The 14,292-nt window shown below is 40.3% G+C and overlaps 1 protein-coding gene across 9 annotated transcripts in view; it reads right to left on the reverse strand.

The window, feature by feature from the left end:
* The window catches only part of LOC148816143 (bromodomain-containing protein 3-like), a 30,249-nt gene that overhangs the window by 9,150 nt on the left and 6,807 nt on the right, over positions 1–14,292 (reverse strand). For 3 of the 9 annotated variants that reach the window (XM_088940361.1, XM_088940356.1, XM_088940355.1), the window contains exons 2-10: positions 11,437–11,766; positions 8,321–8,458; positions 7,775–7,919; positions 7,238–7,434; positions 4,717–5,088; positions 2,995–3,123; positions 2,079–2,273; positions 1,589–1,657; positions 398–642 (exon numbers count right to left, since the gene is read on the reverse strand). In XM_088940361.1, the coding sequence (XP_088796487.1) occupies positions 398–642; positions 1,589–1,657; positions 2,079–2,273; positions 2,995–3,123; positions 4,717–5,088; positions 7,238–7,434; positions 7,775–7,919; positions 8,321–8,458; positions 11,437–11,637 (1,691 nt within the window). In that variant the 5' untranslated portion in view covers positions 11,638–11,766. Of the gene's footprint in view, positions 1–397; positions 643–1,588; positions 1,658–2,063; positions 2,274–2,994; positions 3,124–4,716; positions 5,089–7,237; positions 7,435–7,774; positions 7,920–8,320; positions 8,459–11,436; positions 11,767–14,292 lie in introns of all 9 variants that reach the window. The other 6 variants (XM_088940360.1, XM_088940354.1, XM_088940353.1 and 3 more) reach the window with 2 other exon arrangements.

Genomic DNA, 14,292 nt, shown 5'->3' on the forward strand with positions numbered 1-14,292 from the left:
AATAACACTTGGGAGAGTCAGTATTGTTTTCAAAGAAGGGATATTTATGAGTAATTATGAAGTTTATTCTGGACAATTTGAATTGTGTACATCAGTACATTCAGTCAGCTCTCAAGTAAGAATGTTATTTCCTTGTATCACGTATAAAATGACCAGTTTTCAACATTTCAGGCTTCTCCTTGCAATTCAGTCATGAAACTCATTCGTCAACATTGTCAGACATGAGAAACATGGTGATTGATAAAACCAACACAAATACTGGGGAGCTTCAATGCAGCTGGTTTTTATATTGCAGTTTGAAGAAAAGGCTTCTGTTTGAAGGAACACATCCAAGAATGATCTGCTAGCCATTCTTTTGACACACAGGGTGTCAAGCCAGCGCAGGAAGATGAAATACCTGGTAGCGGTAGTTGTGCTGTTGGCTTTCTTCGTAGGTGCTTTCTTCTGCTGTGTTTGTTTAGCCGGCTGTGATGACTTGGCCCTCTTCTCTTCCTCGACTTTCCCCTTGTTGTGTTTGTCCTTGTCCTTCTCCTTGTCTTTTTTCTTCTTCTCTTTCTCCTTCTCCTTCTTCTCCTTCTTCTTCTTTGGCTTACTTACCGGGGCCTGAGAGAGAGCAGCTAACTGCTCGTGGACCGCCTTAAGCTGGGGAGAGATGCAAACAGAGTTGTCTATCAGCTAGAGGGCCCCAGAGAAGCTCAGTTCCAGAATAGGAAAGCAGGGACTGTGGGGATGTAGAACAAGTTTTGTCAAATGATCATGTCTCTTTGTTGTTTCACAAAATGGGAATTTTCTATCAACTGCTGGTGATTAAAAATGTTAAAAAAACAAATGACTTTTTATCTGGCATTATGCTTAGCTTAAAAGATTTCTTAAGACTTCTACAGCTGCTAAGGCATAAACTCTTGAGTAACAGTAGTTTTGCTAAAGTGAACTTATTTTTTCTTTTGCAAATTTGCCTTTGTATTTATAATCGTATAAAATACATTTAGTTCTACTCGCTCATTTAGGTTGCGTAAAAGAGCATCTATAAGAACCTTCCCCCAGGTAGGTTTGCAAACCTTGTTGTTTTACATGTTTTAAATGGTTTTGCCGCATATACTAACAAATCATGTAGCAGCGAGTAAGCATGTTGAAACATTATACCATTGCAAGGCAGATAATGAGAAATTAGCAAAGTGAAAGAAAATGAATAAAGATCACAAAAGAGTGAACTTTGTAGGGGAGAATCATTAAGCGCAGCTTAGGTTAGAACACACAAGTGGTGACAGAATACGTCTTTAAAAAAGAATATCGGAAAGTCTTGTCCCATTACAAACCCTTTTGCACCATTACAAATTTTGTCATAGCTTTAACAGTCTCTAAACATAAAGAAAAGGGCAAATCTCTGAGCGCAGCACAGCAAGCTTTCGCAAGGAACAGCTGAAAGTGCTTAAACCAAAGCAACCCTGCCATTTCGACTCCTCTGACTTTTGGTGGACATTTAATCAGTTGCCTCCCTTTTTTAACCCTCTACCGCTTAGATCAAGGTGCAACACAATGGCCGTTAAATAAGGAGTTAGTGGGGACCTGTAAATAAAAAGTGAATCACCTGAAAATGTTTGGCACACCCGTTTTTTTTTCCTGCCCCGTTACCATTGGGGCGCTCCAGAGTGATTTGCTGGCAAAAAAGTTAAAGTGAAATCAGGGGACAAGATATAATATGCCAAAGATCATGTTAAAATGAGTTAGACAACATTTACTTTTTTTAAAGTAAAACAATAACCTTAAGCTGCTACTATGAACCAATATCATTTCTAAGAAAGCTATGAAAATTCAAAGCCTAACTAATAGGTACAGCATGCACGACAAACTATAAATCAGGCTGATGAACTGCCTAAAAAGTTGAGGCGGTAGAGGGTTAGATCTCAGGTCATCTCAGGGTGCAGGTGAGAGGGTGAAAATCAACTGTATTCCAGCACTCTGCACTGGCTGCGGGGGGGGAGGGGGGATTCCTGGGGAGCCGACAGAAGAGGGGTCTGCCAGTGGACAGAGCCCTGTCCGGTCCTCCGGTGCTGAAAACCCACCTGTTCCGAACCCACCTGTTCCTGCAGCTCGGCGAGCCGGGTGGCCCGTTCCTCCTCGGAGTCGGAGCTGTCGGAGTCGGAGGAGGTGTCTCCACTGCTCTCGCTGCTCTCCGTGCTCTTGCTGACCACTGGGGCCGCGGGTGGCGCAGGGGGAGGGGCTGGCTCAGCGGGCTCATCGGGCATCTTGGCAAACCGCATCTCGAACACGTCCTGTCGGGCACAGAGGGAGCACTTGTGAGTCAGGTGTTGAGCTTCACATTGCCATTTTACAGCCTCTATGTTATACCTATGTAGAAATCCTGTTATTGCAACATTTTGTCCTTTTGCTTCGTATAGATGTCCCACCTCAAACTGTTTCACACCGATATCCAATAAGGTGACTTTTTTAACCTTCAAGAAACCACAGATCCTTAAAGGTTACCACAGCATTTGCCTGTAGCTAAAAGGCAACTTCTAAAGCAGTGACTTCAAAAGCCTTCAGAATCTTGAGGGGCATTTCTGGACTGATCCAGTATTGTACTATAGGCAGCAATAAGCAGCCATTGTTTCACAAACCATGTTACAAATTAAGCAACAGAAAAGTTTTTGGACAAAACTAAAATTATCTTGAGAAGTGTGAAAACTGAAGAAAGTAAGAATACCTAAATGTATCTATTTAATCTTGTTTGGCCTTCACATTCAGATTATATTGCGTTATTTTATTTTTTAATTTCTTCCATGATCTAATCTGGATCTAAGAAAATGCAAAATCTACAAAAAACAGATTTACTGCTTCTGACCAACCAAGCTTTTCCCACAACGAATATCCAGAAAATATGAAATATGGAAGTGCAGGCTGCACTACTGAATTTAAAACACCGACTAACCTGGGATTAAGTCAGATAACACTTCCAGTAGACATCCTCAAAAAAAGACGACGCTGCAGACATACCTGTAGTTTCCGGGCCATGGCCACCACCTCGTGATCAGGAGGATTGTACTTGTAACAATTCGAGAACATTAATCGGATATCAGCTGCAAAGCCTTGAGCATCCTGGTATTCCCGGCTGTCCATCTTTTTCTGCGGACAACAAAATATTTTCATTTTTAACCCAACCGTATCAGAGCAGCTGACAGTAGCCTTATTATTTCACACTTAGTTCACTTTTCACAGGAATCAAAAATGTGGTTTGAAAAAGAAAATGGTTTGTGTATTTGTTATGAACTCTTTACCTGGCACATTTTCTGCAGAGAGGGAGACTTTGAATTGAATGTCTTGAAAAAGTATGAGGACAATTTTCTTAACACGGACAGAGGTGAAGATACTCGCCTTTTTGAAAGGTAGACAGCACATGGCTTCTCATTGGAGATTTTAAGTGATCTGCCTTTTTCCTTAACTGGTTCAAATTAAAATGAACGAGGTACTCACAGGTGTCTCTACAGATCACACTACTGCAGGAAATGAGAAAAAGTATGATAATCCTTACACATATAACGCACCTTTCTTAAATTGTTTCTTAAGTTGCCCCCCTGGGGATGAATAAAGTATTTTGAAATAAAACTTTACACTCCACTTAAAGCACTTCACATGTAATGGGGACTCCCCTCCACCACCAATGTGTAGCACCCACCTGGATGATGCGACGGCAGCCAAGGTGCGCCAGTACGCTCACCACACATCAGCTATCAGTGGGGAGGAGAACAGAGTAAGGAGTCCAGTTCATAGATGCGCATTATTAGGAGGCCATGACTGATAAGGGCCAGGGGGAAATTTGGCCAAACACTCCAAAACGTTTTGAAAAATGCTCTAGAATTTTTAAATATCATGGAGAGTCAGGACCTCAGTTTTAAATCGCATCCAAAGGACAGCGCCTTTTTTTCAGCATAGTGTTCCCATCACTATACTGGGGCATTAGGACCCACACAGACCACAGGTCTGAGGGTGAGCGCTCCCTACTGGACCTCTAACACCTCTTCCAGCAGCAACCTTAGCTGGGTCTCCCATCCAGGTACTGGCCAGGCTCCCACTTGCTTAGCTTCAGTAGGTTGCCAGTTGCAAGTTGCAGGGTGTTAAAGTAGCTGGCAAAGTAGAGCACTTCGGGACATTAAAGACATTTTTAACTCAGTGTTGAAATAGAGGCAGCTGTTTTCCTGACACTTGTTAATAACCGCAAATTCATGCCATCAAGGGTTAACCAGCAGAACCCCTAGTATACTCAAATCTGGTAAGACTGGGTTCAAGATGTCCAGTTTGACCTCGTCCTGTTATAACTCAAAGGTTGGCAGAATCAAAAGATTAAGTTCTCACACTACAATATAAAGCATAAAGGGAATTAGGCAAAATAAAACAATAGAAAACTAGAATTCTTTAGAAAACAGAAACTTCACTGTGAAGTTTGTACAATCAAAAGCCAAGGCTATCATCAGCACTCACGAGAGAACTACCAATATTGTTTTCGAGAAAACAACCAAGCTGGCTTCCAAAAAAAAAAACTTTTGACGTTTCCGGACGTTTCCGGACTCGGAAAGTACACACAGAGCTACATATAAAAATTCCAGGCATTGTAGCTGTGAGGCATAAATGTATTCCAAAGGCATTCGGTCACAGCACATGCTGCACAACCTTGCCATCTATAAAGGGAAGGAGGAAGCCATTTCAGGATTGGGGACGTACTTTGACAGTACTGAGGTCCATGGGGTGCTTGATGATTTCGTGGTAGTCGTGCAGTTCCAAAGCTTCAGCGTCAACTGGCTTGTAGAAAGGCCATGCATAGGCAGCGTGTTTTTTGGAGAGCATCTCCTTCAGGATGCTATCGCAGTACTTTAGGTGCTCATTCAGTTTGCCCTTCTTCCCTGCGTGCTGTGGCACCTCCCCGTCCTCCAGGTCCTTTTTGGGGGGCTTGATGGGGCGGCCTGTACTCTCCCTCCTCGAGACCACTTTGGCCTGCTTGGGTTCCAGAAGCGGGGTGGGGGACTCGCTGCGGCTCGCGGTGATGGCTGAAGTGGTGGGCGTCGTTGTGTCTGCTTTCCGCTTCACGCCCTTCTTCTGGTAAGGGAAGAAAAACAACCCCACACACAGATTACTGGGGAGGCATCTGCTCCAAATATCACATTCCTCATTCACGTGCTGGCCAAAGCTTACCCGAATGACCAAAAATTAGGAAGCCCCAAATAATGGGATTAAGAAGAAGAGACTAAACAGGGTATATTCCACTCGCATCTTCTTCTTCTAGCAGGAAGATTGCTGGAAGATGTAGTCAGGATAATGTGTGTGGCACTGAACTTCAAATTCCACTGGTTCCACCAACCTTCAGTTAAGGTTGAGGACTATTTTTGGCCAAGGAAAATGTATTACATTTATATAGTGCATGAAAACTTTATCCACCCTTGACCCACCTGCTTGCCATTTTGCATCAGCAGCCCCAACCACACAGCAAATCAAGTACAGAACTGAGACATTACTTCACTAGTTGAATTAAGGGAGATCTTTGGAGGGTCATAGGAGGGATTGGATGGCAGAGTAATTGTGCAGAATCTTCTACAATAGTCATTTCTGGTCTAATTTACCTATTGCTTTTCTTAATTTTTTAATTCATCTAGGTTTTTTGTTTTTTCTTCCTGAATGTACCATGCCAAGACCCATGAATAAGAAAACAGATCTTTGGAGCGTACAGCATTATTTCCATATTTTATATCACTGATTTGGATAAACTCTTGCTCAGAGTAACGGAAATATATTAGTATTCTTTACTGGTAGGATTACAAGTGTCTATAGTTCAACTAAGAGTCTTGTAGGAAAGTTGAGTGTAGTCTGAGTGTATGGTCTGTTAGGTTAATCTGGCATGCTTGGATTGTGGATAAGACACCACTCTGCGTGAGATGTTCTGGGGGATGTGGATTTTGGTTCTGCTTTTTTGCCTATGTCAGTTGTGTTTTTCCTCCTTTCTGCTTCGGTCTTCAGTGTCCTTGTCAACTACTGTAGCTCAGGCATTAATTGAAATCTATTTCTGATAATTATGCTGTCAATAGCTTTTTATTATATTATTGCACATACTATGACTTTTAGAATGAATGAATCCCCTCTACCTTTATTTTTGTATTCTGTATAAAAATGAAAAAATGTATTTGCTTCCTTTACGTAACTACAGGAACAAGCTTAATTATTCACTCACACTTCTGCATGTATTTGTATTAAACAAATAAAGAGAAAAAAGGAAGGTAGGCCAGATTGTCAGCACAAAGTAACACCTCTACTCTTACAAACAGTGCCGTGGGATTTTTACATCTCATCCACAGGACAGCACCTCACACAGCACACTGACCCCTATCACTATAATGAGGTATTGGAAATTCTGGTCCAGAGGGAAGAGCACCACCTACTGGTCCACCAACACCACTTACAGCAGTAACTTGTTTGTCTTAAAGTTGCCCATCCCATGATTATCTAGGCCCAGATATTGCCTAGATTGAGACAGACCTCATGACATCAAGCTACATGGTGTTAACAATGCTGAAAACTGACTCACTGTCCTCAAACTGACCACCAGCTCCTATTATTTTATCTACGACAACGTCTCCTTGTGGTGAGTTTTTCACAATTTTCATGACCAAGTGCTTTAATTTGATCTTCTTTGGTCTCTCAAATCTTCTTTAATCTTAATCCCTTATAAACCTAATCAGTGCCACATAAAAGAAGAGAAACACAAAGCTTAAATAAAAAGAAAAAAGCTCTTCATTGCTGATTTTTTTTTCAGGAAGAAAAACATTTTAAATTCTAACCCAGCCTCTTCCCAAAACTCAAGTGTTTTCAAACACTTTCTGCAAACGATTTACCCAGCACAAAGGGAACAGCCCAGTCACCGACCCTCTGGGGTGGTTGAGGACCTAAGTCATTGCTCATCTGGCAGCACAGGTTTTTCACACACCATCAACATTTGTTTTCAGAGGGGAGGAATATTTTCGCTCAAATTTTAAAAAGGGAACATTTTCCAATAACTGAGGCAACTTCTTAATAGTGTGCTCTCTCTCAGTCTTGAGCCCTGGGTGTTCCTGCTGAAGCACAGCTGAATAAAAACTAAAATCCGATTCAAAAGACTTCACTGTGTGGTACAATTACAGTACCTTCCTGGGGAATTTGGTATGTGACTTGTTGGGAAGCTGTTATTTTTTGGTTGAGCTCCTACTACAGGACCTACTTTGACAACTGGCTGTGCTGGAGGACCGACAGGCATCATGGGAGCTGCAGGGGGAGCAGTCTGAACAGGCGTGACATTGGGGGTGATCGTTGGCACGGGAGTTGCTGCGATAACTGGTGTCTGAGAGACTGCAGGAGGGGAACTGGGAAAAGATGGAGGTGGAGAGACTGAAGACACTGCCGCCACCTGCTGGCTTCCTAGAAAACAACCGCAAAAGAGAAATTCAATGAGGGACGAGCAAGCAAAAGCTGGAACAAACCCATGTCCAAACCCTAAATGCATCACTGTAGGCTGATAAACATAAAAAAACTTGTAAGTTACATGTCAATTGAAAAGGAACTTGAAGAGTTACAAAAAAAATGCAAAGTACAACCTGAACAATTTGAAAAAAGTCCTTAAATAACATGCCGTCACCTATGAAATTCTGGATAACATTTTGCCAAGATAACCTTGGAAAAAGAAGCTGTACCATGTCGTGTTTCTCAGATGTGCCCCAGTCTGGGCGAGTGGTGTCTTCAGGACGTCTGCTGCTCTTACCAGTGCTAGGTGCTCCTGCTGGCTTCCGGCCTTTTCCCTTGGGTGCAGGTGGGAGCAGTTCCACCTCCTCCTGCGGCATCTGTGCTACTTTCTGGAGAAAGATTTTCTCCAACGCCTGAGCCATCAGGACAATATCATCGGTAGGCTAGAGGAGGCAGCAGGCGATAAGGGAGGGTGGGAGTTAATACTTTTTTCCAAAAACCTAAAGACAACACCCTGCCTTTACTCAAAACAAAAGCAACACTTAGGGAAAAAAATTACAAATGACTGTAAAGAGAAATACTAAAGGCACCATTGTAAACTGAAAATTTCCTCCCCACATCAAATGAAAGGGATAATAACTATAGTAGCCAGCAGAAAATCCTACCATGAAATTAAGGAGCAAAAGCAAAATAAGTCTGAGGAACAGAAATAAAAGTGAGTCAACAATACAAAATGGTGCATTGGTATGGTTCATTTTAAATTTTCAGTTGCAAAGCCATAGTATTTAGAATTTCAATTAAGGCAAAATACTGCAAGCTATTACAAAATGCATGCCATACTTACCTTGTTATAAATGTAACAGTTAGTAAACATGGTATTGAAGTCTTGCATACATTCACTAGCACTCCAGTAGTAGTTATTCTCCAGTCTCTTTTTAATAGTTCCCATGTCCATAGGGTTCTTGATGATTTTATGATAATCCTGTTTGACAAAAATTAAGATATAAATTTACTTTAAAATGCATGGAACAGATGTGTAACCATATTTTTACACCTCGAACACTACGAGCATATTACCAACTAATGTGTCACCATGGTTGCAAAAGTACGCAGCAAAATTGCAAGAGGTAGGTGACAGAAGATCAAGTCACACACATTCTGTTTATATTAAAGGGCATTTATGTTCGTTCTCCACTGTGAACTGAGCAAGAAGATGATCTCTTCCCTTTGTGGTAATATACTGGAAACAGGGCAATGGGAAAACAAGCCCAGCTCTTTATCCATGCTGATATGTTTACCAAGCATCTGACAAGCAACAGTATCAGTTAGTCAAATAACTGCTCCTCAGCCATCTATAGCCACCTGGTAGCACTAATATTACCATGCCAGTAGGAAGTCCCTCTGAAAGAACCAGAACCTCTTATTTTCTGCCAGTTTGGCCAGCCTAATGCATTAACTTCATATGAAACAGTATTCTGCGCTTTTCCCTATGTCTGTCTACAGAATCGTATATATACCGATGGAAAAAAGAAACAACATTTTCTGGAATGCGAATACTACAGTTATAGCTTATGTACTTTCACAAAAAGTTGTTAATTTGTTTTAAGCCCTCTGACCAGCAATACAGCTTGTGCAGTGAAGCACTGCAACTTGCCAATCACACGAAAGCTCGTTAGGTGCACTTTTACCCAATGAGGTCCAGGTGGAACAATGAACGATCAGGTCACCTTTAAAAAGGCCTTAATTCAAAGCTTAGGTCACTGCAAGTAAAAGGCCCCACTTAGTCAGTTTTCTGTGTATTCCATAATGCCTCAGATGTCACCAGAAGCAAGGGAGAGGGCCATTGGCATGCTGCAGGCAGGTATGTCATGTGCCAGCATTGCCAGATACTATGGAGTAAGCCGCTCCACTGTGTCCCAACTGCAGAGAAGGTTTCAGCAGACCGGCAGGACAGATGACTGTCCAAGATCCAGTTGCTCTTGGGTGACCACACCAGAGCAGGACCGGCACATCAGACTGGTCCATCTGAGAGATCGTTTCGTACTGCTGCTGAAACTGCCAGCAGACACAATGCCCACATCAGTGACAGGACAGTGAGGCTCCATGCTGCTGGCCTTAGAACAAGGCGACCTGTCAGATGCCCTCTGCTCACAGCTCCTAGATGTCACACATGACTGGCTTGGGCCAGACAGAGGCTGTGATGGACTCGTCAGCAGTGGCATCAGGTCCTCTTCACGGATGAGTCACTCTTCAGCCTGTTCCACGCAGACAGGTGGGCCAGAGTGTGGAGGAGGAGGTGTTGCGTTTCTTTTTTCCATCAGTATAAATTTGCTTGTACATGTTTTCATTTCTGTATGTACAGCAGCTGAGACAGTGACAGATAATACAGAAGACTGAACAAGTGGTACTTTTAATCTCGACAGGCTAATATGCTAATGGTAATATGTACATCTAAAATAAAGGGAGGATAAGCATTCACATTTACTAGCAAATCTCATCATAAATTGGGAAATCGTGAGTAACGGAAAAAAACTGGACCAATAAATCACTTTTTAAAAATTGTGAGAATCTGTGAACTTTGTGGACTTCGAACCATGCTGAAATGTAAGGAAATTTAAAGATTTTGAAGGTTGTGGTTCACCAAATGGATAGTACAGTTCACCTAATGAGATGTTATATTTTTAATTCGGAAGTTCAGTTCCTGCTAAAATAAAAGCCAGTAATTATTGTTGATGGTAAAGAATGTGTTTGAGATAGTTCTTTTAGCAGCGCCTAAGTAGCAATGCAATAGGCAATAGAACAAAACAAAAATTAAATGATAAAAAGCCAAAAACACAGAAGTAGTATGCTTCTTTAGGTGATTTAACGGATTACTACGTACAGACGACCGAGACCGATAAAAGCGATAAAAGGGAAATGCATTATGCTGCTTTGCCTGCGGTCATTGGGGTGGAGTCAATACAGATGCAACAGTGATGGTCAGTGAGATCCAAAGTTCATCTGATTTTCCCAATGTCTTTAATTAAAACTTTGGTTTTTAAAGTGCTTGGAAAGAAAGCAGCTGACTGATTAAGTAAATGGTGAGGTGTGAAGTTGGCCCTCGCTGGCTTGTTTGATGAGCATGATCTATTCGGTAAGCTGTGAATGATTCCTGTTTGTCTGGTCCTCAAGTGTCACTGGGGATTCTTGATTACAGCTCTGCATTCTTGGTTTCTTAAATGGACCAATTACATGATCGGCTGGCTTGCTTTCAGCTCCTAGATAGTTAAAATAACAGGAATAGCCTGCAGCACTGTAGATCTACAGCACTAGACTTGGACACTATAGATGATAGTGGAGATAATTATAATTCAATAATGACAGATCAATTCTTCCGAGAGTAAGAACACTGGTTCATAGCGAGTTTTGATATATGCTGTCTATGACGATTTAGAATGCTATTGGTGTGTTGGACCAAATTATATAGGTACTAACAGTCATGATGCAAAGGTTATTAGCATTCAAGTTCAGATCTCAGAATAGCAACAAAACTGCTATGAAGTTGAAAAAATTTGAGACAACAGTCATTAAGAAAATCACATGCCAGACTTCTACTTTATCTGTTTAATTTAATTAATTCTGATTTTTCATTTGGATTCAAATCAGCTTTACTATCAATCTGCAAAATGTTACTGGTTTGTCCTGGATAACAACAGAGAACCATTCTTGCTTAAGAAATAAAAATATAAAATTAAAAAAAGATCTCTTAATTAAAAATCCTGAGTGGCAATTTACAGTATTATCAGACAATTACTAAACATTAGATTTCCTAGCATTTTAATTATCAAACTACTATGGCAAAATACGTCAGACTTATGATTACAATAATTTTAGGCTTAAAAACACCAAATAGTTCCAATTTTTCCATGTCAAACCAATCTGACTTGCAAAAGGCAGAATTATCACACGGACATTACTTACCGGGAGGCTTAGTTTGATGGCATCCACTGGTTGATAAAAAGGCCAGGCGAACTGATGCTTCCAAAGGGTCTTCACCACCACGTTCTGCATGTACTGCAGCTGATTGGTCTTTCTGCCTGGCTTGTTGGGGTTGGTGACCTCGGGCGGTGGGGGGTTGACACCAGGCTGCGGAGCCTGTATGGCCGAGGTGACTGCTGACATCCTTTTGGATTGCTGTCACTCTCTTTGTCTGTGACTTCCCCTGTCTTCAATGGGTTCTGTATTCCTCTTTGTGCTCTTTACTCCCCAAAGGGGACCCGCATCCCATCTCAGAGCCAGACCTTGTGACCTCTGCAAGAGAAACAGTTGATAAAACACCTTAATCAATCAAAAGAATACAAGAGCGGGCACGAGTGAAGTTCAGCCGCGACCATGGAAAACTGAAATCTGTCTCTTGCCATGATGACCTTCCACTGCTCATGTTCACTAATCACAAGAAAACTGACCAAACAGAAAATTTCAAACATTATGTACTTCATGTCATTTTTACAATTGTGTTAAACACCTCAGAGCTACAGATATTGGTAATATTTTTTCTAAATGTTCTTTTGAAACTCCACACTCAATCAGTGGTCAAATTTTTTAAATTCATAACTGTATGCATTATTGCACATTTGCCAGTTATCTCATTTTTCAGCAATTATGCTTGAGAATTGTTAGCTAACAAACTCAAGGCAAGCATGGCAACTGACAAGTGTGTTAAATATGGCCAAATATTTACAGGAGAATAATGAATACAAACAAGGGTAGCCTTTATATAAAGAACAAGAAATCAGACATTCCAAGCTTTTCCTAAACTTTTTAAGAGATAAAAATGCCACTCAGAGGATGAAATCAGCTGTTTCCCTTTTCAAGATCTTCCCAGTCATAAACGTCATAAGGAGATAAACAATGTCCATTGGAGAAAGTAGCTCCACCTCAGAAGGTAGTGAAGTGGGTCACTTTTATCAATAGTTTCCAATTTTTAGAATGAGCTCCTCTTAAAGCAAAGAAAATTGACAAACTACCATCTTACACCTAGGCCAGAGAAAATACCTTTCATACAATTCTGTAGGTGATGCTGCCAGCACAAGAGAAAGTGTGTTTTATATTTGTTTTCCCTTGGGTAAGAGGAGCTCTAGAATGTTCTCATAGAAACAGCCTCAGTCAGGGAGGCCCTTTTCCAAATGGCAGAGAGGAGGAAACCAGACCCCCCTGAATAAAACATCCACAGTAATGCTACTATATATTGGAAAAAAAAAACTTGAGAGGCCCAAGAAAAACCTATTCCATGGATTCATTGAGAACTCTTAAGTTATTCTTCCTAAAACTTGGCTTCTTAAAATACCAAAACCATTTTAAAAGAAGCCCATCATAGTCTGAGAATGGATGCTAGGTTCAAATCAAAGACACCTTTAGCATGGCAGGCGTAATAACTTATTTGGTGACTTTTTTTCTTTAAAAATGGTCCAACAGGATAAGTGAATCAGGAGTTATTTCCTGAAAATATATCCACTTCAATAACAGAAAACTTTGGAGTGTTTTCATGCTCAAAAACTGTTTTAATTATGTCTTATTGACAGAGATTTACAATTTCACTTGTAACATCTACCCAGCTGCCAATCCAACCATTTAACCATTAAAAACTCACAAGCTTTAATAAAATACACCATACTGCACACTCAACAGTACTATCTGGAGGAATAGTTGCAAACCTTTCAGTACAGCAATACAATCTCCACTGGAACAAATATTTAAGTTTTTTTAAAAATTGGCACAACTGAATTGGGAAGATGTTAAAACCTATGAAATCTTACTTTTCGTTTTTTTACAAGTTGTGATAATGTGCATGTAGTCCGCTTTCACCACAATTTCACACTTCCACTTACATCTTACATTATTTTTCCTATACAACTACTCAGGAATCTCTCTCTTCAAAAGCTATGCTCATAAATTGTAAGTAGAATTGCTGTCAGTAACGATGCGCTACTGAATTTACTGTCACCAGTACAAACAGGACAAAATTAAATTTTGAAAAAGTGATTCATTTTGAAACCCAAAGTTTTATTTTTTTTAAGAAACAAACACTGAAAATAACCCATCTTAACAAGTTAGCCTACTTATTAAGCTGTATGTATTTAGTGTTTATATCTAGCTAAGACTATCATAGTCTAGCTAAGACTATAAAAGCCCAAAATAAAATAAAAACCTAGGAGTAAATTAAGACTGACTATAAAATATCACATCGATTACATCTGGCTACTACTAAACTGCATTCTGCATGTCCCCAAAACCAAAGCCTTGATGTAACCTTTGGCTATTAACCCTCTGCCACTAAAAAAAGTAACCAGTCTACAGGCACTGTGCAGCTCAAGTTCCAGTTTTCCTTTGCATTCTTAGAGCTACCATTTGTTATTGACATAGATAACATTCAGTCTTTTCTATTATCTTGGCAAGCTTGGTTGTACATAAAGGCTGACCCCTTGGCTTAAGAGAACGCATTTAGAATAGAAAATACCTTCTGTGATGAAAATAACTTCTTTCATTTCTGTTGTAGCTTTGTATCACTGTTCTATTCTAATTTGTTTTGCAAAAAAGTAGGATTTGTACAGAAATTTCTAAATTTAATTAAAACTATGTACATTAAAAATCACAAGCATTATTTTCAACACTGAGTTATTTCACTGTATTGACACTTCAATTTGAATTTTCACTTAATTTCCTATTTTCTGAATTTTATTGATTTCAAATATCCACACTACACAGTTACTGTAACAAAAATAGCTAACAAAATCAGTAGCTTTATTCTTAAAGTCAACTGTTTCCGAAACGACAAAT

This window comes from Atractosteus spatula, chromosome 23, assembly GCF_055471065.1.
Source record: "Atractosteus spatula isolate fAtrSpa1 chromosome 23, fAtrSpa1.hap1, whole genome shotgun sequence".
Taxonomy (NCBI): Eukaryota; Metazoa; Chordata; class Actinopteri; order Semionotiformes; family Lepisosteidae; genus Atractosteus; species Atractosteus spatula.